Raw genomic sequence first — 24,249 nt, forward strand, 5'->3', positions numbered from 1 at the left:
CAGCCAGGGGAGCCCTGTCCCCAGCTCTTCTCCCAAGCTTTGTCACAGGAGCCCCTCAGCCTGGAGCCCTGCCAGGCTCCAGCCTGCCCGTCCAGGTCTAGCCTCACCCCACATCCAGCTCTCTGCTTCATCTCTGGGTGCACACTTGGCTTTGGGCCCTGGCTTCTCTGTATCGCTCTGTCCACCTGCCTTGTTCTACCTGTCCCTCTGTGTCCACCTGTCTCCACCTCTTTCCTTTCTCTTTGGGCGTGTCTGCTTGCTTCTGCCCCTTGATCATCTCTCTCCATGTCTGCCCTTCTCTGTCCTCCTGTACCTCCAGATCTCTGTCTGTCTGTCTTCTCTCTGATGCCTAGGTTTTTCTCTCTTCCTTTCGAGACCTAGCCCTTTACCCTCTGTCGCCCTAACTGTCCTGTCCACATGACTCCAGTCCCTGTCTGTCACACTGTCTGCTCTGAGTCACCCTAGCCCAGCCCCTGTCAGCCTCCTCTATGGCCCTTCCTCTGTGCCCAGCTCTGGGTGCACCTCCTCTGCCCCCATCTTTTCCCCTCCCTCTTTATTTCCATCCAGGCTCCATGCCCCTGTCTCTGTCTCTGAATCTTATGTCTGCCTGGCCCTGACTCTCTCTTTCCTTACTTCTCTGTTCTCTGTTCATCTCCGTCCCTGTCTGTGTCTCCCTGTCTCTCTGTCCATATCTCCCCATCCCTCTCTTCTCTCCATCCCTGGCTGCTGGTATCTGCTACCACTTGGGTCAGTGTCTCTGAATTCCCTCTTAGGTTTCCTTGACCCTGTCAGCTCCTTGTCCCTTGACTGGCCTGATCTCCATGACCACTAGGGGGCAGCAGGTACAGGCTTTTCTGCTGGGGAGGCAGAGAGTGCCTGAGGGGCTTTCCTGCAAGTGCGGTTGCCTCACTGAAGACTTTGCCATTCATGCCCCCCTCCCTCAGACCCAGGGGTCCAGGCCCAGCCCTCCTCCCTCAGACCCAGGGGTCCAGGCCCAGCTCTGCTCACTCAGACCCAGGGGTCCAGGCCCAGCCCTCCTCCCTCAGACCCAGGGGTCCAGGCCCAGCTCTGCTCACTCAGACCCAGGGGTCCATGCCCAGCCCTCCTCCCTCAGACCCAGGGGACCAGGTCCAAATCCTCCTCCCTCAGACCCAGGGGACCAGGTCCAAATCCTCCTCCCTCAGACCCGGGGGTCCCCTTCTGGAGCCTCCTTCCCCTGTCTCTCCTTCTCCCAGGCAGCCTGTGACCTGCTCAGGAATAAATGGAGATTTCAGCTGGGGGACTGACAGGCACTAACCAGAAATGTTGTCACCACTGGCTGCTGCTGAGGCCCATGGGGCTGCCAGACCAGGGACCCACAACTCGAGCATGCACGTGAAAAGGGACACACACGGTGTCCTGCAGGAGGCAGTGGGATGCGCCAGTGTGCAAGGACACACAGACTCCAGGAAATGCATGCAGATGCCAGCCCTCAGGGACACACGTAGAGGGACCACAGCCCAGTGGGGGTGGGACAGACCCCTCGCCCTGCTGAGAAGCTGACAGACAGACAGACACCCCCCCCCCATCACATGGCTTTGGGGGAACAGAATAGGCAGGACAGGACGGTCTCTCCAGATCCCCAACTCGGCATTTGCCCTCAGCTCTGACCCTGGGCCTCTGCCCTTCCCCTGGGGCCCTCGCTGCCTCCCCTCCCTCTCTCAGCCCTCTCTGTCCCCAACTCTCTCCTCTGGGGCTTGGGCTCCCCTAGGCGTCCTCCCAGCTCCCTGAGTTTCTCCTCAGTCTCTCACTCTTCTGTCTCTCAGAAAGTCCGTTTCTCCTGCCTCTTTCTCCATCCTTCTCTGAATTTGTCTTTGTCCATTTCTTTGCACCTCTGTGGCAAGTCCCTCGCATCTGGGTTTTTCTCTCCGAGACGTTCATTTGTCTCTTCGCTGCGCTTTCTGAGGTCTCTGTCTGTCTGTCTTATCTCTCATCTCTATCTCTGCATCTCTGAGTGTCTCTCCGTCTCTGTCTCCCTGGAACTCCAGGCTCCGTTGCCTCCAAGTTTCTCCCTCCCTCTCTCCCCTCCCTCCCCCATCCCTGCCCCGCTCTGTCCGTCCCTCTCTATCTCCCGTCTCTCTGTCCATCCATCTCTCTCCCTCCCAGCCCCTCCCTCCCTCCCCCTCTCTCCCTCTCTGTCTCACTCTTCGCCTCTCTCTTTTCTCTCTCAAGTGTTTTCAATTTTATTCTGAGTGGAATTAACTACCCCTGATGTCAAATTGCCGCCGAAATCGATAATAATATCTTTACAAAAGAGGATATTCTTCTCTCGGAGAACGGCCTCTGAAAAATGGAAAATTTAGTCGAAATTGATTCATTACTTGACACTTTATAGAACGGCTGCGTATTGATCGCACCTGTCATGTCCCATCTCCCCTAATCGAAGCTGAAGGCCGGCTCCGATGCCTGCTATTTTTCATAATTCCACCGCAGCCGACAGCTCCACAAACACCGCCGCTCGCTCAGCCTCCGCCTCCCCGAGCTGGCCGCCACCGCGCGCCCCGGCCTGGCCCCGGCCCCGCGGGCCCCGGCGGAGCTGCCGCCCCTCCGTCCATCTGTCCACCAGTCCCTAGGATGCCCTGTCTGTCCTCCCTCACCCACGGCCTCTCTCTCCCGCCATCTGTCTGTCCTCCCTGCCCCAACCCCCAGCCCTGTCCGTCTGTCCTTTCTCTGGGACCCCCTCCCCCGCTGTCTCATCTCCCCGACACCCTCACCCATTCTTCCCCTGGAGCCTGGCCCCCACGCACACTCCAGGCTCCCCTCCGCCTGTGTGGCTGTCTGTCTGTCTTCCCTGAAGGAACCTCCCCCTGCGCCCCCCACGCCCGGCCACTTCCTCCCAGCATCTTCCAGGGGCCTCTGGGCCGGTCTGGGGCCAGGATGAGGGTGGGGCGGGGGGAGGCCGCTACCCCACCCAGCAGACTCCGATCCCCACTCCCTCCGCTCCCCCCAGCGTCCATGCTCCAGCCTGGCCCCGTTCCAGGCCCAGTCCCTGGCACCCCTCAGCCCCCAAGGAGCCCAGGGCCCCCTCCTCGCCTCCCTCCTCGCCCTGCTCTCCAGCACCCTCCTCCTCCCTCCCCGCCTCCTCCCTAGGCCCCCCGAGGGCCGGCCACGCCCTCCGTGGGGACTGAGAAGAATCAGACGCAGGCCCTGCCCTCAGGGAGCGCCCTGAGGTGGGACTCCGCCCCAGAACAGGGTGGGGTGGGCTCTGTCCTGGAGAGGTGGAGGTCAGGGGATGGTTTGGGTCACTGCTGGGCATGCAGAGCTGGCTTAGGTGAGGAGCTTGTGGAAAGCGGCTCCAGGGTGGGTGGGTGGGGGGTCAGGAGTGTTCAGCAGGTGGTATACCTGGGCAGTTGACACAGGCCCCACGCCAGTCCTCCCGTTTCCAACACCAACTAGCTGCGTAGTAGTGCCCAAGTGACGTGGGTGCCTCTGTTTCCCCATTGGCAAAATGGGGGTGACGCTAATGATGGCACCTACCTCAGAGGCTGTTGTGGGTTAAATCACGCATGGCGTCCAGGCCAGTGCTGACAGGGGAATGCCAGGCAGCTGCTCACAGCCGGGCTCCATCTGACCCTGCCCCTGCCTTGTGCCTGTGTGGGTCCCGCAGCTGTAGGAGGATGGGGTTAGGCAGGTGGGTCCTGGGGGTGAGAGGTCACCTCACCCCTTCCTGGCTTCACCCTCTGTCTCTCGAGCGCTGTTCACTACACCTGAAGGCATCTTCCCAGGAGTTAAAAGTGCTCTTGGGGAGGCTGGCAGCCCTCACGGAGGGGGTCCTCTCTCTCCCTGGAGGTTCGGAGTCTAATGGATATCATAGACCCAAGATGTTCTCCCTCCTGCGTGGGTAATAAATTCAGTCCCTTGGGTGTTGCAGGCTGGTGAGGGTGTCTCCTCCTCTCTTGCTCTCTCTCCCTTTCTTTCTCTCCTAGGGGCATTAAACGCCCTGAGGGCGTCCTCTCTCCGCGGGGTATTAACTACAGTTTTCTGCTCCTGCAGCCTCCCTGGGGATGTTAACTACAGCTTAATGATCCCCCTCCTGTGAGACGCTTCCTTCAGTCAAGTGAGTGTTGGCGATACTGCTAACGAGTGAGCACGCAGCCCCTGCCCAGGAACGCTGCACAGCAAGAGCTCTCACTTTACTGAGCACCTACTATGTGCATTACAAGGAAGGACACACCCTGAAATCTGCCTTTTCCTGCATCCTCTCACCAAGGGGGTTCAGAGAGGGAATGTAAATTGCCCAAATGTGCACCGCACAGAAGGTGCTACAGAAATCAGACCTGTGTGAGAGGGGACCAAGGGCGGTCAGAACAATCAGATGGGCACTGGTCACACATCCCCAGGGTGTTGGTCAACATGTGCGAAGTGCACACTAATAAGTCTTGCCCCCAAACCCCAAAGGCATCGGAGCTCTCCTTGGGGGTACCCCAGGTGCGGTGTGGTAAGCTGCTTGAAGGTGTTCCTTACTAAGGGGTGTTTCCACCCGGGGGTGTTTTGACCTCTCCTAGGGGTAAAGGCTTAGACACAGAGTGCTAAGCTCTTGACTGATGGTCTCTGCTGGCTGATGGTGTTGCTGATATTCCAAAGATGTTCTGCTTTCTGGAAGGGTGTGTGTACACTGTAATAAACTGTCTTCCCAGAGGGTGTTCTGTCTTACAGAAGGGTGTTATCTACAGTCAGACAGTGTTCTCTTTTCACACGTGTCTTCCCAGAGCGCAGTTCATGGTCAAAAAATGCAGTCCAGCTGGTGCTCTGGATGCCTTGATAGGTTTTCTGAAGGGCGTAGCCCACATCTATACCCAGAAAGGCTGTCCTACCCTACAGAGAGCATTCTAGAACCTCCTCTAGAGCCATGCCCTGGGAAGGGGGGAAGGGGTACTCTCTACGCTCAAGAGGGATGAGGCTCTAACACCATCTAGCTGGTGAGCTGTCAAAGGGGGCTGTGTTTAGTCTAGGGACTGGGACAGACACCCAGGGTCAGGGCTGTCCCTGGGGGTCTTAAGTGTCACCTACATACAGACACCCAGTGTGAGGGTTTCCTGCTTTCTCCTTTAGTGTTCCATCCAATCTAATGAGAAAAGGCAGAGGCGAGTGTCCAGATTCTTATTTGCCAGCAGAATTGGAGTGTCTCTAATAGGGTTATTTTGAAGTAGCAGTGCCCCAGCAAAGGTGTGCTTGCCTGCGCTTGGCACCAACTGCCCCACATGCGGTGTGCTGTTTTACCCTCCCTGCAACTCTACAATGTACTTCTCATTGTTGCTCCGTTTTGCAGATGAGGAAACTGAGGCTCAGAGGTGTTTTATTCCTCACCTGGGTAGGTGGTGAGTGGCAGCAGAGCTGGACGCCCCCTGTTCTGCAAAGCTGAAATTCTCTTCTAGAAGCTCTGCACCCAGTGTCAGCTCCTGGAGCCCTGTGGGGCTGTGAGATCCCACACAAGTGTCCTGACCAGGGTGTATCTACGCCACTCGGGGACTGCTGTCTTGCCAGAGACAGACTTACCCTTCCTGAGGCAGGTAGCTCCAGGGGCTGCCCCTGGGAGAAAGGCCTTTCCCTGGAGAAGGTGGCATTGAACTTGGGGGGTGGAGCCTGACCTGACTGGGAATGAGAGAGCAAAGTGGGGGAGGGAGATGGAGGAAGTGTGAGGGGAAAGGGGCAAGGGAGGGAGTGGGGTGGTGGACAGTGAAGGGCAAGGTCAGGTTGGGCCAGGAGGTGGGGGGGCACCGGTATGCAACTGCTTGCTCTCAGGGTCCAAAGGCCAGTCGATATTGACTTGTTATTTTAATGGGAGCAGATCTGGCTGAGCTGGGCCCTTCCGTGTCACCATAGGTATAAGTGTGTGTGCCTGGGTTCAGTGGGCACGTGAAGGGCTTATCAGTGTGCACACCCTGGGTTCTATTTGTGACTGTTGGTGTGTCAGTGGGGGTTTGTGTCCAGGTTGTGTCTCAGAGGGTGAGGTGTATGTCACCGTGGATCTATGTGTGTCCATGCATCCAGTTGGCAGGTCAGTGGATCCGGGCGTGGTCGTGGTTGGGGTAGATATGTGTGCACAGGCTGTGTGTCCATCTGTCTGTGTATATGTTCTCTGCGCTCAGCTGTGTCTTGGTGCATAGGTTGTTTCCACATTCTTTATTACCATGTCCGTGTGTGCTGCTTGGACAGAGGGCAGGTCTGCCTGTATGTGTGTCGGTGCCTGTCTACTGCGGGGAGCCCACGAGTGCTCGCTAGGCTGTGTCCTGTGTGTGTGGCTGTACTGTGTCACTGAATCCATGCTCCCCAAGTCCTGTGCGTCTGCTATGCAGGTTGTGTGTCTGCGGTTGTTTCCGTGTTCCAGGTTGGGTCCAGCTTTGCGTGTCCAGCAGGGATCCTGGCCACCACATAGTTGCTACCTCAGCCTGGGGCCTGTCCGTTTGTCCGCGCGTCCTCCTCGGCAGGGATGGGGCGGAGGGGGAAGGAGGTGGATGCAAGGGGGGAGGAGGGGGTCTCTCGGCCTCCCCGCCCCCACCCCCACTCGCTCAGTCCCGAGATCGAACCTTATTTAGAGTCGCGATTCGACATCTGTTTTCAAATTTGATCAGCTCTGAACTTTATTTTCCGAGTTTGAGGAAAATTATATTCCATCGATCGCGCTCCCGCCCCCTCCCCCGCACCGCCCGCCGCCGCCGCCTCCATATATCTGCGCGCCGAGCGGGGCCGGGCGGCCGCGAGGGCGGGAGGCGCGCGGCGCGCCGCGGAGGAGCAAGGAGGAGGAGGAGGAGGGAGAGGAGGAGGAGGAGGAGGAGGAGGAGGAGGGAGAGGAGGAGGAGGAGGAGGAGGAGGAGGTGGCGCAGGAGGTGGAGGAGGAGGCGCGGAGGCAGGGCCGCCCTAGCCCCGCGCCCCGCGCCGGCCCCGTCGGGTTCCCAGCTTTCCGCGTCTCCATCTCTTTGCGCGTCTCTGTGTCGGCGTCTCTGCATCTCCCCGTCTCTGCTCGTCCCTGTTCTGCCTCCCTGTCTCTGGGTCTGTCTCTGTCATGGTGTCTCAGTGACCCCCTGTCCTCCTCTCCGTCCCCCCCGGGCCCCGGGCATCTCCCCCACGGCGCCCCCGCCCGGGTGTGCCCTCCCCAGGACGCCGCGGGGCCATGGCTGCGGGATCCGAACTTTAAACACTTCTCCCCGGACCGGAGCGGATGCGCAAACCCCGGAAAGTGAGTGAGCGCCGCGGGACGGCGCAGGGGCGGGGTGGGGGGCGGGGATTCCTGCCCGAGGCGGGGGCCGGGGCGCGGGAGGTGGTCCCCAGAGGCCGTGGAGCCCGGCTCGGGAGCCCGAGGCGGGGCGGGCGGAGGGGGCCGCCAGCGGGGCGCGACTGTGCCAACTCTGGGGAGGCGGGGGAGAGTGCAGGAGGTGCGGCCTCGGGACGGGGGTGCGACATTTGGGGCGCGGGAAGGAGGAGTGTGTGAGAGCGACTGAGATGGGATAGGGAGAGGCTGGGGTCCGATTATTGGGAAATAGGGGCTGGTGGGCGGACCCGAGGGTGGGTCTGTACATTTGGGACTGAGGACTCTGGGTATTTGACGCTAGAGTCGGAGTGGGGCTTAGGGGTCACGGTTGAGGGCTTGACTATTTGGGACCTGGTGGCTCCAAGGCTAGCTATTTGAGGTTGGGAGCTGACTCCTTGGGGTTAGAGGTTAGGGCTCGGGGTGTGGATGTGTCCCGCTAGGGGTCAGCGTCAGGGTTTGAATTTAGGGGATCGATCGGGAGGTGTGAATTTGGGACTGCAGTTTTGGATATGGATACTTGGGGGTCTGGATATTTGGCGTGTGGGGGGATCACAGGGTCCGTGGGAATGACATATGGGCCAATCCTGGGGTCTGTGCAGTTTGGGCAGGGAGTACAGGGGCGGACTTTGCCGGGGGTGGGGGGGCATGTCTCTCTGGGAGGCTCCTATCCACCATTCCATTGCAGTCACAGTATCCTGCCGGGCCACATCTGTCATCTCTCTTCTGGCTGGGTCTCTCCTTATTGTCTCTCTGTCTCTGTCTCTCTTGAAGTACCTCTGTACCTACCTCTGAACTCTGCCAGGATGTGTCTCTCTGTCTCTGTATCTCTCAGTATCTTTACCTCTTTGGGTTCAACTCTTAGACAATCTCTCCCCAAATCTCTGTGCCTGTCTCTCCCCTTATCTCTCTCTCCTTCATCATCTCTCTGCCTTTCCATCTCTGCCTCTCTGTCTCTTACTATCTCTGTCTCTGTCTCCCTCAGCATCTCTGTCTCTGTCTCCCCCTTGCTGGTTTCCGCTCAGATTAAGCCGGGGACCTAATTCCAGGCCCAGGATCGAATTTTCTGGCAACAAAGGGAAATAGCGAATCGATCGGTCGCTCCGGAGATTAAGAGACAAGCGGCGCGCGGATCTATCACGGCTAAACGGCCCCCCCGCCCGCTCCCCCCGCCCCGCCGGCCGCCGAGGCCCAGACGCGCTCCGCATCGCCAAGCAGCCTCAGGGGCCCTGGCTGCCCGGCAGGCTGGGCCTCACCAAGCCCAGAGCTTCCTGCGTGCCCTGCCCAGGGCCGGAGCCATAGGAGGCACTGAGAGCCGCCACGGGCTCCCAGGTCCGGGAGGAGAGGGGAGCAAGAGAAACCGAGGCAGCAAACCACCCGGCAAAGTCACACTGCACATACCTGTGGCCTCAGGTAACACCTTTCGCCCACACCTATCAACACACCTGTCACATCCATCTTGCTGTTCAGTTTCCCACATCTGGACCTTCAAATAGCATTAGTCTCCTTCTACCTGTCCTCTGCAGAGAACACCTGTCCACACCTGTTCTGCTTACCTACTTCTGTAGGTAACACCTGTTCCTCTCACCTGCCCTGCCATTTGTCCCCCTCAAACCTGCACCAGAGATACTTGTAACATAATGTCTCTCAACACATGACCCCTCTTACCTGCCCCTCCAGGTAACAGGTATCTTCCAATTCTGCCCTTCTACCTGAGTATCTGCATCTATGTCAGTTCTCTTGCCAGGGTCCCCTTCATACCTGCACTGGCACCATCCCACCTGTCCCCTACAGCTCTGAATCTGTTTCTCTCACAGTCATATTTTCACCTCTGCCTCCCCTCAAGCTGTATGTGTTACATACACACATGTTCATACAAATGCTTTCCTTTGCATAGAACCCAGATGTGCAGCGTCCTCACCTGTGCCCCCTCCGCCTACTGTCCTAACCACCCTCACACCTGTCCTTCCCGAGCAGCTTCCCCTACAGGTGTCCCTGTGGCTGAGGAGCAGGTGTGCCTTCCGCACCAGCACCACTCACTGCCAGTACCCACACCTGGCGCTCCCCCTCCGTCACTACACGAACACCCTGTGCCTGTCTTTGTCACTCGTCATTCCACAACATGGGCATGATTCCTACCTGTCTCCTAGTTCCCAAAGCCACCTGAGTGTGGTCATGCACATGGGTCCCAGCTGTCACATGTATATGCCTTTCTCGGGTCTGCCCTGCCACAGGGCCTCCCCAGGAGCTACACCTGTCCCACCTGCACACTCGTTGCTCACCTGCGCCCAGGCTCCTTCTCTGTCCCGCCGCCTCTGCCTTCTCCCCAGTCTCATAACACACAACCCTTCACACTTACACTCTTTCGTGCAGAGAATCTATCCTTGGCCACAGGTACCCACCTCGCCTGAACACCTGGTTCCTTAGGTACCGTTTATCCACTTGGAATTTTTCATGTTCCTCACTTCGTCTTTCCCTGCTGCACCAACCACACCGGCCCCTCTCCACCTGCCCATTCCTCACCTGTTCACCTCAGCATCACGTGCTCCAGCACAACCTTCACTAACTCCTGTGTAGGTGTGTGAGGCCTCCTCACTGATCTTAACCTCTCTGCTCTGCGTCTCTTCAACCTGTCTCTGTCACATTCCTGATCTCTCCAACCTGTCCCCAGGGGGGACACCTAGACCCCTACCCACAGTCATACATGTGGCTCCCAACCCTGGTCCCCCTCTCCTTTCCCTCCCCTGATCTAGGAGCCCTCATCCCTTGCTGAGTGGGGTGAGCATCAGGAACCCCCTGCACACCTCTCTTTCATCTTCACTTCCTGCCCATACGACCTGTCGCCCACACCTTAAGGGACCAATCTTCAGGTTCCTCCTGCCTTCCCCAGCCTGCTCCATCCCACAGGCACCCGTCTCCAGCCAGCTGCCTCCTCAGGGATTGCGATGCCGTGTTTCTGGGCAGCCTCAGCAGGGCCAGAAGCAGGGTGTGCAGGACACTGTGCCCTGCCACCCGCACCCCTTGCCCTCTGCACCCTTGACTCCCCTAAGTCTTTATGCATCAGACCTTGGTCAGTGCGAGCCATCGGTGAGCAGAAGGCTGCACCAAAAACACCCAGCAGATTCCTGGGTCTCACGCCGGGTCAGTGGAGCCGGTGAGTGCATTTCTAAGTCTCCAGATGCTGCTGCGGATCCACCAGGTACCAGGCTTACAGCAGCACTTATTCTTGTTCCCCACCTGTTTCATCACACCTGCCCTCCCCCAGGCGTCCTGATGGCCAGGATGCTGATGATGATGATGGCAGCCACTGATTACCAAAGCTATCTCTGTGACATCTGTTGTCTTCATTCATCATGGAACCCTCATGAGGCAGTTTCTTGACTCTTATCCCCATTTTACAGAGAAGAAAACAGCCCAGAGACGTGAAGTAATTTCTTTGAGGCCCCAGATACTGGAAACTTATAGAATTGAATCCAACAGAAGCCATCTGACTCCAGAGACTGTCCTCCTAGCCATCCAAGTGTCCTTGCCTCCCACAGCTGCCCATCAGGTGACCTCCTTCCTCCATGGACACACCTGTGCACCTCGATGCCTTGGCAGTCCTTGCTTCTCCACCTCCCCAGCCTCACACCCACCCCCTCCATGCCCACCCTCAGGTGAGCCCCTCTGCCCACACCCTCAGCTCCCACTGACCTTGACTCGAGCAAGGTTCCCACATCCTCACCCTGACCCCCAGCACACACAACACACACCTGCTGCCCCCACACCCAAGGCGTCTGGAAGGACCTCTTCTGTGTGCTCCTTCCCAACAGCCTTCCTTTCACCTCCACCTCTGCCTCCTTCTGCCCACTTCTCCCTGCCCTGCTGCCTTGGCCTGTCTCTGAATCCAAGTCTCTGTGAGTGTAGCTCGTCTCGTCTCTGTTTTTTGGTTACTCCGTCCCTCTGTCTCTGTACTGTATGTTTCTCCCTTTGTCTTTCTCCATGTGTCTATCTCTCCATACCTCAGCATAGTCTTCTGACTCTGTGTCCTCCACTCTCTCTCTTTCCCTCTCTCTTCATTTTGGGGGGGACTTTGTCCCTTTCTCTCTTCTGATAGTGGAGAGATTGGGGGGCTTAAAGATATATGACCTGAATTCAAGTCCAGGCTTCACTACTCACCTCTGGGGGACTTTGATCAAGTTGCTTTCCTTGTGTGAGCCTCAGTTTCCACATCTGTGAAATGGGCATCATGGCAGTTCCTACCTTACAGATGATGGCCAGGATGATGTACTGAGGGAAGCAAGGACCTGGGTCAGATAGGGGCTGGGCTTCTCTCCTTGGGTCCCCTTCTGGTCCTGTCTCTTCTTCCCTTAGAGCTGCTGTCTATCCTGGTCACCAGGAGGAGTGAGTGTGTGGAGGGGGGGAATGGAGGGAGAAGTGGGCAGAGGCGTCCCAGCCAGCGAGGCCTGGGCATGGGACCCGGTGTGGGGCTGGGGACAGGGATCGATCCGCCTCGGCGGCAGTGCGCGGGCCAGGATTGCATCTTGTCACAATAATTTATTGCTCTCATCCCGTCTGATCGATGGCGCTGAATTAGCACCGCGCCTGATGCCCCTGGAGCCCCGAGCCTCCCCCGGCCCAGCCGGACCCTGGCCCTCCTGGGATCCCCAGCAGCCAGGCACCCAGATCCAGCTGACCCGCCCCTCCCCTCACCCCAGGCGCTGGCCGGCTCCATCCCCGCTCCTCTGGATCTCTCCCTCCCGTTCCCTTGACTTTCTGCCCTCATGTTTGCCCTCCTGGGACTTTGACTCCATTTCTCTTCTTGACCCTCAGTCACCCACTTCTCCCCATTTCCCTGTCCCTCTGGTGTTCTTATGCCCAGTCCCTTGAACTCTCTGCTGTATCCCTATCTTCCTTCCTCCTTCCCCTGTCCCCTGCCCTTCCTGACTCTCCCGGATCTCTGGTTCTTGGTCCCTTTCATTCACCTCTGACTCCCCACCATGCGGTTTCACCTGGATTCCACTCAGATCGTATTTCCTCAGCACACACGTGGTGCCAGCCCCGGAGCAGGACACACCCAGCCCCTGGCCCTTGGTGACCAGTCTAGAAGGAGTCTTGCACCCAGCACTCCCCCTCAGCATTCTGTCCCTCAGCCCTCGGCTCTCCAGCACCACTGATGACAGTCCTGTCCCCACACGTCTGTCACTCTGTCTGCAGTGGAGTGGTTGAGACCAACAGGTTCAGCCGAGACGAGGGCAGGGTGTGTGGAGATGGAACAGGGAGGAGACTGGGGTTTGTGATGGGGTTGGAGAGGGGGACAGGATAAGGTGGAGGTCGGAGCTGGGGATGGGGTGAACCAGATGGAGCAGGTGAGGAGGGGGTGGGGGCAGGTTTTGGAGTTGGGGTGCATCTGGCCCCTGGGGACATCGACCCCCAGACTGAAGCAGAGTGAGGTGGGCTTCTCACCCCAGGAGGCTGTGAATCTGCACTTGAGCTGTGCTCTCCCAGCGCCTTGCCTCTCATCCCCTCTTGCCTCTGCCCTAATCCCTCAATTTTCCGCATCTCTGCCCCCTCCTGCCCTCCTCCCTGACCCGGGGTCCCTGTGACCTCCAGCTCTCTAATTTACTTCGTCTCAGCCTTTCTTCATTCACTCCCTCTTTCTGGAGGTCCCTAATTCAGATCTCCCCTCTGCCTCTTTGTCTCTCTTCCTCTCTCCCTGTCTGTCTCTCCTGGCCTCCTTCCTTCCTCTCCTCTTTGGGGGACTCCTACTTTTTCTGGTCTTGGTCTCTGTCTCTCCATCCCTCTCTGCATCTCCTCCCTCTCTGCACGGCTCCCCCTTCCTCTCCCTGCTCTTCCTCTCCCCCACCTCCCCTCTGCATACTCCTCCTCCTCTCGGGACCCTCCCCCTCCCCCTCCCAGCCCCCAGCCCCTTCATCTCTCTGGGTGTCTGCAGGGAGGGGCTGTGGGCGGGGAGCAGCGAGCTGGGGCGCAAGGCTGGTCGCGCCTCCCGCCTCCCTTTCCCCTCCCCCAGCGCTGTTTGGTAGGCGGGGTGCGTGGCACTGCGGCTCCCACCTCCCCGGGGACGCTCTCTCACCACCACCCCCACTGACACTGTTCCAAGCGCTGGCCGCAGCCCCAGGGACATCCGTGCAGAGACTGAGACTTAAGGAGAGAGACAGAGACCCAGAGAGACAAACATGGTCCCAGACAGAGACACCCAGTGAGGGGGAACGGAAGGAGGGAGGGTGTGGGCGTCTGTCCCTGCCCTCGGCAGCCACTGAGTCTCTCTGTCCCTGGCCTGTGCCTCCCAGACACCCCGAATCCGGTCAGACACGCTTCCTCCTGAACAGAGAGCCCCTGCTCATGTCCCTCTGTCTGTCCTGCAGGGTGCAGCCTCAGCAGGTGTCCCCACACGTGACTGGTGTCGCAGCACGTGTAAATAGGATTTGGGTCCCTGGACACGAGGGGCTGTGTGCGGGTGTGTGAGGCCGCCTGCCTGCAGGACACGCGTGGCACTCAGCATGTGTCTAGTGTCAAGAAGTCTAGAGGCGAGCTGTGTCTGGTGTGTGCACATCGTGTGGCCCCGTGGGGTGTGCTGAGTGACTGGGGCAGGACAGGCAGCCGCTGTCCCCAAGGGCAAGGAGGCCAGAAGTCCAGAAGCAAGGTGGAGGACCAAGTAAGCAGAGCCCGAGGGATGGCAGGAGCCCAGCTGGTGGGGCACACGGCCAGGAAGAGCCACGGATGTGGCCAGAGAGCCCCGACCTGTGTGCCAGACACCAGCTGTGACACTCGTGTGGCAGGGTGCTTGTGTGGAGGGCTTGCTGTGCCTCTGAGCCTGTGTCTGAGTCTGGGCTCAGGTGTGGATGGGCATATGCGTGTGCGTGTGCGTGTGTGTGTATGTGTGTTCACACGTGTGGTCACTTGGGGGAGCGGAGTGGAGCAGGCTGGTGGGGTGCTGGTTCACGGCGTGAGCTGCGTGTACCTGAGATTCTCGTGAGGCTGTCGGGTGGCACACGTGTGTGCGACTTGTGTGAATGTCTGTCCAGTTCCACCTGTGAGCACTGATGAGTACTGGATTCGCTGTGTGTTGTGTGGGCCTGTGTTTCAGTTCCTTGTTTTATATGCCATGTGAGGATTATGTGTGCAGCACTGAGAGAAGCAGCAAGGTGTGTGTCAATGTGTGAGGTGTGTGTGGTACCTGCTGTGTGTGTCCGTGTGTGGCATGTGTGGGTGCGGTGGCTGTGGTATGAGTGTAGTGTGTGTGGCATGTGGCTTGTGTGGTGTTTGTGATATGTGTGATGTGTGGTCTGCGTGTGTGGTATATGGTGTGTGAATGGCATGGAGTGTGTATGTGGTGTGTGTGTGGTGTGTATGTGACATGCAGCATAGTGTGTGGGAGTGCTGTATGGTTGTGTGTGTGTAGCATAGGGTGTAAGTGTGTGGTGTGTGACCCCAGGCACAGAATCCCCCCCACCAGGGCTAGGCCAGAGCATCGGGTTGCTGCAGGCAGGGGTGGGGTGGGGGCAACATGTGGGGCGAGGTGGGCAGGTGTTGGCAGGAGAGCCCCTGTCCTGGTGCCTCCTTGCCAGGACAGCCAAGGGGTCTCCTGGTGCCTGTGGTGGGCAGGCCCTGAGCCTGGCTCTGTGTGCCCATGGACGAGGCCATAACCTGGAGGGACAGGTGTGAGTGAGCAGGAGTGGGCGTGTGCTCGGTGGGGCAACCTGCGTGGCTCGTGCTTGTGCAGACAGCCAGGTAGGGGCCTGGCCCCCGCCAGGGGTGTGCATGGTGTGTTGCCTGAGTCCTGTGAGTCTCTGCTGTGTGCCCAGGTGTGGCCTCCCCGGGCGCCTGGCATGGGAGGGTGTGTTCCAGATCCTCTGAACGGGTGGCCGTGGGCGCAGTCAGGGCATGTGTGTCTGGGCCTGATGTGTGTGTGCACTGGTGTGTGCGTGCACGCGGGGGCAGTGGCGGGAGAAGGGTCTCGGGCCGCGTCCCTCTCCTCTTTAGACAGAGCCCTGGAGAAGATATGAAATTTAAAAAAAAAATCAATTTTCATTCCACTTGTGCAGATTGTGTTAAGGGGAGGTGGGGATGGGGGGGCTGGGTGAGGGATGAAGGGGCTGGGGGGTGCGAGGCCCGAGGCGGCTCCTGAGGCGGCCAGCGCAGCTTAGAGAAATCAAAACAACTGGTTAAACCCCAGCCCAGGGGGCTGGGGTGATGGGGGCCAGGAGACAGGCGGAGAGGCGGACCGAGCTGCCTGGAGACAGAGGGACAGACAGAGGTGCCCAGAGATGGAGAAGCAGAGACACTCAAAGATGGAGACACTTAGAGGAAGAGGCAGACAGAGAGATGGGCAGCAAAGACCCTCGGTGAGAGACAGACAGACAGACACCGACACCAAAGGGGTGGTGGAAGAGACAGACAGAAGCAAGTCTGAGCCAAGTGCACATTTGACACACAGACAGACACGAATGTGCAAACCTGTGCACAGACATGCTTGAGAAGCCCACAGATAGATGAATGAACAGTCAGACAGATGGACAGATGGCGGCAGCAGAGGCAGGGACCCCTGAACACAGCCTTGTCCTATGGCTCTGAGTGTGTCCTGTGGGCTGCAGTGCAAGCTCCCTGCTGTGCTGGTTGTGAATTGTGATCTGTGTGTGTGTGTGTGTGTGTGTGTGTGTGTGTGTGTTGTGACTGTGTCCCTGAAAGAGTTGAGGCCACATGAGGTTGCCCTCTGGCTGTGGCCGTCTGTTGGTGGTGTGTGCCTGTGTGGCTGGGATCTCTCCTGCTGGTCTGTGACTCTGTGCTTTTGTGTCACTGGCTTGGCTATGTTGCTGTGTGTCTGGTGTGGGTCTCTGATTCTGTGTGACATTGTCTCAGTGTGACTGTGTGGTTGTAGTTCTGTATTTGAGCGGGAGCCTTGATGTGTGATTGTGTGTTTGTTAGTGTCTGTCTGGGATTTGTGATTGTGTGTCTTTGTTTCTGTGTGGGATTGAACTGGTGTTTGTTGTGTGGATCTGTGTAAAACTATGTGTCTGTTTCTGTGTGAGTGTGACTGTGCTGATGTGTGTGTGATTGTGTGTGACTGTGTTGCTGTGTGTGACATGCACCTGAATGATGTGTGTTGTTGGAATGTGACAGTGTGTCTGACTGTTGATGGGTGAGTCTCTGGGATTGTGTTGTGTGACCGGGTGTGTGTGATTTTGTTGACATGCACACATCTGTGCGATGTGTGCCACTCTGTTGGCATGTGTGCATGTGATGTGTCGTGTGTGAGGTGGGTGTGTGTGCCTGGGTAGGTGTGGGTTTGTGCAGTTGTGCTTGGCAAGGAGAGGAGGGAGCAGCCTCTGCCTGCCCAGCCCTGCTCCACACTGCTGCCTCACACACACACACACACTCGGTGCCATGGCTGCGGGCGGTGGAGATGGGGGTGAGGGGGGGTGGAGGAAGCAAAATAAAATTAAAAATTAAAGCTTGCCCGGAGTCCCCATCCGCACCATGCCGGCCGGCGGGGAGGGGCGGGGTTGCGGCTGCTGGCTGCTCCCCCTCCACAGCCACCAGGGCTGGGGCCGTCTGTCCATCTGTCCAGCTGCCCTACCAGGCCCCTGCCTGCTCTACAGCCTCAGGCCCGCAGGCCCTGCTCCCTCCATGGGTCGATCAGCAATCAATGGGGCCAGGGGGGTGCCAGGGGCAGGGCGAGATCAAAGGGGCCCCAAGAGAGGGACACTGGGACTGAAACAGAGACCTACAGATGGAGACCTGGAGACAGAGACATGGAGATGGGGTGTGGAGACAGAGACTAGGGTGCAGGGATAGAGACATGGAGACAGGGACTTTGGGAGAAGTGTACACATGGAGACAGAGACAGGGAGACATGGAGGCAGAGATGTGGAGACCCAGAGACGCAAGGGCAGAGGGAGAAATGTGGAGACCCAGAGATGTGAGACTGGGCAGAAACAGCAGGCTGGGGCACGCCGGGCAGGGAAGGGGACCCCGCGGAGGGGTCAGGGACCCAGGTCCCCAGGGGCCTGACACCGGACAGAGGGCGGGCACAGAGACAGACAGAAGTGGCAGCAGAGACCTCGAGATGGCAGAGACGCGTGCGAGAGACGAGACGGCGGGGCGGGGGGAGCGTGGGAGCAGGGCCCGGAGCGCCGATCCCACGGCTCCTCGTTATAACGTGTCCGGAGGAGGCGGCGGGGAGTTGAAAGCGTCGGGAAGAGAAATCAAAACCAACACGGAAATGAGAGGGGCCAATGGGGGGTGGGGGCGGGGGAGGAGGGGGGCCCAGAGAGGCAGAGCGAGCAGGGGAGGTGGGGAGAGGTGGGCAGGGGGAGCGCGGGAGAGGGGCCGTCCAGAGAGATGGGGAAACGGGGAGGGACGGGCGGGGGAGGGGGAGAGGGAGGGAGGGTCGGACAGATGGCGGGAGGGAGAGGCTAAGTCTCTCAGAGACAGAGATGGACGCGGACGGGGAGACGGAGAGGGAACGAGAAGAGGGCGCGGGGCGAGACAGGCAGAGAGAGGACGAGTGTGGCAGGCAAAGAATCAAGGAAAGAGGGACCGAGGAGGAGAGGAGCGTGATGGGGACGGAGGGAGAGGGCCAGGGCGACGGGGAGACACTGCAGGTGGAGGAGGGGTGGTGGGAGAGGAGACCCAGTGAGGAGACAGAGGCAGAGGAAGTGGAGGAGAGGGGCTCAAGGACCGGGTGTGGGGGTAGAGGCGGCCTGAGGCAGGGGAGACCCCAGGAGGCAGGTGAGGGGTAGCAGAACTCTAGGGGTCAGCATTTGGGGGCCTGTGGGGACATGGGGTACTGGAAACATCTTGTCCAGTGTCCAGGGGGTGAGCTGGCACTTGTGGGGAATGTGCCTGGGCTCTGGGGGTCTGAGGGGTTCCCGTGAGCACAGGCTGTCTGGGAGTGGTGGGCAGGTGGGCATCTGTGAGGAGTGGCTTGTCTGGGTACGGTATCAGACAGGGTGTCCAAGGAGAGACAGGAGGACCAGAGGTGGGTCTGAGGGTGGGTGGGGAGGGGTTCCTGAAAGTGCGGGCTGTGTCTAAGGGAGCGTCCTGCCTGAGGGTGCGGTGTCTGCGGGGATGTGCGCGGGAGCAGATGGTTGTGGGTGTGGGGTGGGTGGCAAGGGGAAGGTGTGAGGGAAGAGCGGAGGGAACGGAGCATCTTAGGGCATGGGGTATCTGAAGGGGGCGTCTGAGGGGATGGGGCTGAGGGGGAGGGGCCTGAGGGGGAGACCCAATGGGAAGGGGTGTCTTTGGAGGGCTGAGGGGAGGCAGAGCCAAGTGGCAAGAACCTTGAGTGAGCAGCAGGTTTGAGGCAAGGGGTCTTGGGATTCCTAGGGGCTGCCCTGTGCAGGGAGGGCCGGGGCCGGGGCCGGGCCAGCGGGTGCCCAGCTCTGCCAGCTCTGGGCTGACAGAAGAGAGTGGGGGACACCCTGCCCAGGATCAGCCAGGTGGGGGCAAGTTGGGGAGCAAAATATATCTGGGCAGCTGGAGAGACACAGAGGGAGACAGGCGCCCCCCAAATGCAGGGACCAGCCCCAGAAGTCAGGCGAGAGACAGGGATAGAGAAGGCAGCAGAGACAGTGCGGTGCGGTGCGGGCGGGCGTGAGGGCGGGTGGGCTGGCGGGCGGCGAGAGCCAACGAGTGTGAGTGAGTGAGAGTGGCGAGGAGCGGGAGGGAGGCTGGAGCGGCTGGCTAGAGATCTAGGCACCGGAGTAAGCGGAGGCTGAGGAAGGAGAGGCTGGCAGGGAAGGTCTGCGGTTCAGGCGGGGAGAGAGGGTCTAGGGACAGAGGGACCTGTGGGCAGAAGGGAGGGATCAGGCAGGGAGGAATTGGGGGGCAGAGGGTGGCGGGCACCAGGCAGACGCTGGGGACCTGGGAGAGGGAGAGCCCTGGCAGCACCCTGCTGGCTGACCCCTGTCTGTCTCTCCCACTGTCCCCCATCCTGTCCCGTGTGTCTGTCCCAGACTCTGCAGGGTCAGCTCCGCCATGGACTGTAGCTGCGTCTCCGACCTTCTCTTCGCCCCGCCCGCTCTGCCGGCTCTCTGGACCCCTGGTAACTGGCCCGGACTTCTCCCACCCTATCCCCCAACCCTCAGGCCTTCCTGGGGCCACATCCCCTTTATCTCTGTCTCCCTCTCCTCTGTGAGTCTGTCTCCCCTGGTTTCCATTGGAGTCCCCTGAATAAAACCCCTTCATGAAAAACTTGGCTATAAACTTTGCAGCCAGCCTTCCCTGCCATCTGCCTGCTGGGACGTGGGGGTCTTTTGAAGGGCAGGTGAGGCATGGAAGTGGGACAGGGATGGGGGTTGAGGAGACTGAGGTCTGGGGTCTCTGCCACATGCATCTCGACCTGCACCCACCCAGGACCTGTGGCAGAGAGCAGCGCCTGGGGCTGGAAGAGAGGGTCCAGGAGACATGGGCCGAGGGCATGGCTCAGTCAGCCGGAGCCCAGGGAGAGAGGATGGTTTGCTCAGAAGTGGACGCTCAGATCTGGGGATGTGGACAGGGAGGCCAGCTCAGACCTGTGTTTCAGCCCAAGTCACAGGGCCCCCAGATGGCAGCGCGTGAGAGGGACACCGAGGCTGCCTGGTTATTTGCAGTCTCACTGTGGAGTGTCACCGTGTCACACTTGGGCGTTTCTGGAGGAAGTGGTCACACTAGGCGAGTGTCTGCATGCATCTCCTCTTTGTGTGAGCTTGGGTTCCTGCTTATACGCACATGGCTGAGGCCACCTCCATCTCTGGACTGGCAGGCAGGTGGACATTTTAGGCTTGGGGGGGCGTCTGTTGACCCGCCGAGTGGGCCCTGCCTCAGTGGGGTGAAGAGGTTTCGCCCGTTTCCTGGGCCTGTGACGTGCTCTGTGGCATGCCCAGTGGACATCTTGGTGCATGTGGGCTGCGTGGGTGAATGTGCCCCTGGGTCTGTGTTTAGGCTGCATCTCGTTTTTAGCCCACGGGGGTGTGTGTCTGCCCGCCGAGGTGGATCCTGTAGCCATGTGTCGGTGTCTTGGTGGCGCGTTGGAGGTCATGGGTACAGGGCAGGGGGTCTTCCTGGGTTGGGTTTCGCATTGTCATCTTGGATCATGTCGCTTCTGGGTAGGATGTGCTCTGGGTATGGAATGGGCCAGGGCTTTCATAGTGACCAAGCCTGTCATCAAAGGTGAGGAAGGTCCCAAAAGGAGTTAAATAAAATCTCCCTTGAGGGAGAAAACTGCCTGGCCTTTGGGCAGGACAGCCTCAGCACCCATTTCAACACACCAGGCAGCCTGGATGGGAGCCTGCTCCTCCGGGCCCAGCTCTGAGGCCTTGAGAAGACAGCGAGGGCAAAGGTCTGCCCCGTGGCCACAGAGTGAGTGGATGCAGTCCCGCCCAGCCTTCTCCTTGCACTGCCTGCATCTCAGTGGAGACCAGTCCTGCCTTATTCTGGCCTGGGTCTGGGTCTTTGAGAGGAAGGGGACAGAGGATATGGCACAGGAGTTGGCACGGAAGCTGGCCCCAGGGCTCAGGATCTTCTGGGTGGGAGGCGGGATTTAGGGGTGGGGAAGAACCCCTGTTCATACCCGGCTTCTGGGTGCATGTAGAGTGGGACCCGATACCCATGTGAAGCACGTGGCTCTGTGGGAGCTGTGCCCAGTGCTGACAGGTGGTCCCGCGGGTGGGCTGGAGGCTGCTGCGTGGGGTCACTGTGTCCACCTGTCGGCTGTGCATCTGAGGCCCTGTCTTGACTCCATCTCCATCACTGCTCTTGTCATTTGGGTCTTTGGGCTCCTGTGTCTCGTCACAGTTGTTAGTGGGTCCCAGTTCTGAGGTGCCTGAGATGTGTAGCTGTGTCGTGACAGGTGGGGTGTGCAGTGCTGGGTCGTTGGCAAGGCACGGCCTGTGTCCTGGGTGGCCATGTCTGGTGTGCCTGCCTCAGTGGTCCTTGCAGCAGTGTGGCACACGGGCACGTCTGTGTCTCTGATGTGGTGTGTGATGCGCTGGGAGTGTGGGCACACAGGGACACACAGGATCATACATGTGGACATGCAAGCCCATTCAGGACAGCTGAGACCTGAGCATGGACACAGGAGTGGGTAGGGAACACGGGGACATGAAAGTACAGACAGGGAGGTGCAGACAGACGTGCCAAGGCTCTGCCAGTGTGCTGGGGGCCTCAGGGAGCAGGGAGGAGCAGAGGGCAAGGGACCAGGATATGGACGACAGCAAGAGCTGGGAGTGTTTCAGGGACCCGAGAAGCCGGGGCCTCCTGGGACAGTGGGGAGAATGGCTGCCGCTGTGGAGGGCTGTCCTTCCCTGCTACTTCTCCCTGTCATGGAGGCAGGACAGATCCCTCACACCCTTACCCCTCCGAAGCCATGCCGAACCTGGGGAGCTGTGCCCAGGTGAAGGGTCAGGCTGGGGTTACCAGCTCAGGGTCCTCCCCACTGGGTGGTCCAGCAGGGCAGGTCTGGAGATGCCCAAGGCTCGGTGGCTGATCCTTCAGAGCTTTGGAGTCAGAGAAGCACTGGTTGCCAAGTTCAGCCTGGAGCTTCTGACTTGGCGTCCCCACCCAGGCCGCTCCCTGCCTCCCGTCCCCAGGGTTTGCCTTCCCGGATTGGGCCTACAAGCCGGAGTCGTCCCCTGGCTCCAGGCAGATCCAGCTGTGGCACTTTATTCTGGAGCTGCTGCAGAAGGAGGAGTACCAGGGTGTCATCGCCTGGCAGGGGGACTACGGGGAATTCGTCATCAAGGACCCCGATGAAGTGGCCCGACTCTGGGGCATCCGCAAATGCAAACCCCACATGAATTACGACAAGCTGAGCCGGGCCCTGCGGTGAGAAGGGGCTGTGGGCTTTCCCTTCACATCCTGGGGCCAAAGTTCCCTGTGAGTCCAGGGGCAGCCAGGACCCCCCAGTCTGGACTTTGGAGCCATGCCAAGCAGGATCCCAGGTCCTGCCTCGCCCTTGCTTGCCCCATGACCTTGGTTAGGGGACTTCTGTGAGCCTGCTGGCACAGAGCAGGTGCTAGGAAGCCCTGAGGCCTGCTCTCTCCCCACAGTTACTACTATAACAAGCGCATCCTCCATAAGACCAAAGGCAAGAGGTTCACCTACAAGTTCAACTTCAGCAAAGTCGTGCTCGTCAATTACCCACTGCTGGACGTAGCAGCTGCTGCCACTGGCTCCCCACTCCTGTTGACCCCTGGTCCCTTTGCAGGGGGCCCTGGACCAGATGCTCCTCCCCTCACCCCTGAGGTGAGTTTGGATAATGGGATCCCAGAACTGGAGCTGGAATGTCCAGTGCCCGCTCTGCTATGAACCCCCTGGGAGAGGGCAGTCTGAGCAGTGCCACCATCCCCTCCAGGCCCTGCAGACCCTGTTTTCTGCCCCACGCCTGGGAGAGCCAGGGGCCCGGACACCCCTGTTTACCCCTGAGACGGACAAATTGCGGCTGGACAGCCCTTTCCCGTTCCTGGGCTCTGGTAAGAGCCTGGGGGTCTTAGGGGGGGATCCGCAGGTGTCTGAGGGAAGAGGAGCAAAGACTGGAGGGGGCGTGGAGGAAGGAGGTGGGGGCTGGGCCATGTGCACCTGTGAGGAGGGGAAGGGCTTCAGGAGTCCTAAAGGAGTTCGAGGCAGTGGGAGGAGGGAGGAGGTGGAGTGGGAGGAAGCCCTGTGAGATTGGGGTCACCAAGTGGGAAGGACGGTGGGGGGCGGGGGAGTGCGGAGGCGGCACCCTTCACCAGCTCCCCCACAGGCAGGCCCCCAGGGGAGTGGCCCAGCCTGACCTATACCCTGTGCCCCCCAGGTGCCACTGGCTATTCCAAGCCCCCCGGCCTGCTGGGTCCTTACGGCCGCGCCTTCCCCGAGTACCCCTGGAACTTTAACCCGTACCTCACAGGCCCCTTCCCCAAGCTGTCCCCTTCTCTCTACCCCCCGCATTTCTACCCCAACTCTCTGGCCAGTTCCCTGGGCCACCTGCCTACCACGGGAGCAGGGGGCGGCCCTGTGGGTGCACCCCTGCTGGCTGCAACGGGGGAGGGCCAAGGTCCTGAGCGCCCCTCAGGCCTGGTGGCGGCCCCTCGCCTGGCACTGCCAGGGGCTGGGGGACCAGAGACCGCGCTGGGCAGAAAGGAAGACAGTGACTCAGAACTGGAGATTACTGATGTCAGCGGCTGCAGCTCTGACAGCGAGGGCGACGAGGGCCTCCTGGTGTCCCCCAAGGCCAAGGCAGGCAAAGGGGGAACCGGCAGCTGAGCCAGTGGGGTGATGGATTCTGCCGAGGTGCGGCCCAGCCACCTGTGAAGCCTCTGCCACCTGGTCTGCCCTTGATGCCAGCCAAGGCCCAGGCCCAGGCCTCGGCACCCTCCCAGAGCCCAGTCTCCCTCCCCAACCCCAGAGTGGGGGTCTTACCTCCCCCTCCTTGGAGGGGGAGGGAACAGAATGGCCTCCAGCCTCCTCCCCAGGCTCCAGTTTGAGGGGGGTCCCCGCCTGGCCCCACTCCCAAAGTGCAATATGGCGCCCAGCCTCCCCTGCCCGCCCCTGTGCTGTGACCTGCGTGTTTGTGTGGCCGTGTCTCTGACCCCCTGTGCCAGCCCCCATCCTGACACCCTCACACAGGCCCCCCTGGGGACAGGGAGCTCAGAGCAATAACCCCGCCCCCAGCCCCTACCCAGGAGGGGCCCCCTCCCCACCAGCTCCCCATGACCTCCACAGCCACCTACAGAGTTTACTACAAAAATAAAAGAACAGAGGGAGATGTGGGGTGCCCAGCATTCTGGTGACTGTGGGGGCTGGGAAGGAGCAGGGGCCTTCCTCATATCGTGTGTGTGGGTTCTTTGGGAGAACTGCTAACAAGAAGGAATGAACGAGAAGGAATGAACGAACGACTCAAAGGCAGCAAGAGCCACGGCAGCGCTGTGGGGTCAGACCCAGGAAGTCAACGTCAACAGTCACGGAGGGGCCCAGACGCCGCCATGCTGGGCTCTGCCCACCCC

The 24,249-nt window shown here is 59.9% G+C and overlaps 1 protein-coding gene across 3 annotated transcripts; it reads left to right on the forward strand.

Moving 5' to 3' along the window:
• Nucleotides 1-6,935: 6,935 nt before the first annotated feature.
• Nucleotides 6,936-23,954, forward strand: Erfl (ETS repressor factor like). 3 transcript variants are annotated; one of them, XM_047529649.1, is made up of 6 exons: nucleotides 6,936-7,216; nucleotides 19,243-19,331; nucleotides 21,856-22,090; nucleotides 22,315-22,510; nucleotides 22,620-22,737; nucleotides 23,061-23,954. In XM_047529649.1, the coding sequence occupies exons 2-6, from the start codon at nucleotides 19,265-19,267 to the stop codon at nucleotides 23,507-23,509; spliced, it is 1,065 nt and encodes a 354-aa protein (XP_047385605.1). In that variant the 5' UTR covers nucleotides 6,936-7,216; nucleotides 19,243-19,264; the 3' UTR covers nucleotides 23,510-23,954. The 3 variants fall into 3 exon arrangements, with proteins under 3 accessions (XP_047385605.1, XP_047385603.1, XP_047385604.1); XM_047529647.1 differs by lacking the exon at nucleotides 6,936-7,216 and adding an exon at nucleotides 17,825-17,889; XM_047529648.1 differs by lacking the exon at nucleotides 6,936-7,216 and adding an exon at nucleotides 18,973-19,028.
• Nucleotides 23,955-24,249: the final 295 nt, after the last annotated feature.

This window comes from Sciurus carolinensis, chromosome 16 (assembly GCF_902686445.1).
Source record: "Sciurus carolinensis chromosome 16, mSciCar1.2, whole genome shotgun sequence".
Classification (NCBI taxonomy): Eukaryota; Metazoa; Chordata; class Mammalia; order Rodentia; family Sciuridae; genus Sciurus; species Sciurus carolinensis.

Excerpts from the sequence above, each read along its gene's own strand:
- Erfl (XM_047529649.1), top strand. The coding sequence starts at position 19,265 with ATGGACTGTAGCTGCGTCTCCGACCTTCTCTTCGCCCCGCCCGCTCTG. Across the intron at positions 19,332-21,855 it reads GCCGGCTCTCTGGACCCCTG|GGTTTGCCTTCCCGGATTGG; the intron begins GTAACTGGCCCG and ends TCCCGTCCCCAG. Across the intron at positions 22,091-22,314 it reads AAGCTGAGCCGGGCCCTGCG|TTACTACTATAACAAGCGCA; the intron begins GTGAGAAGGGGC and ends CTCTCCCCACAG.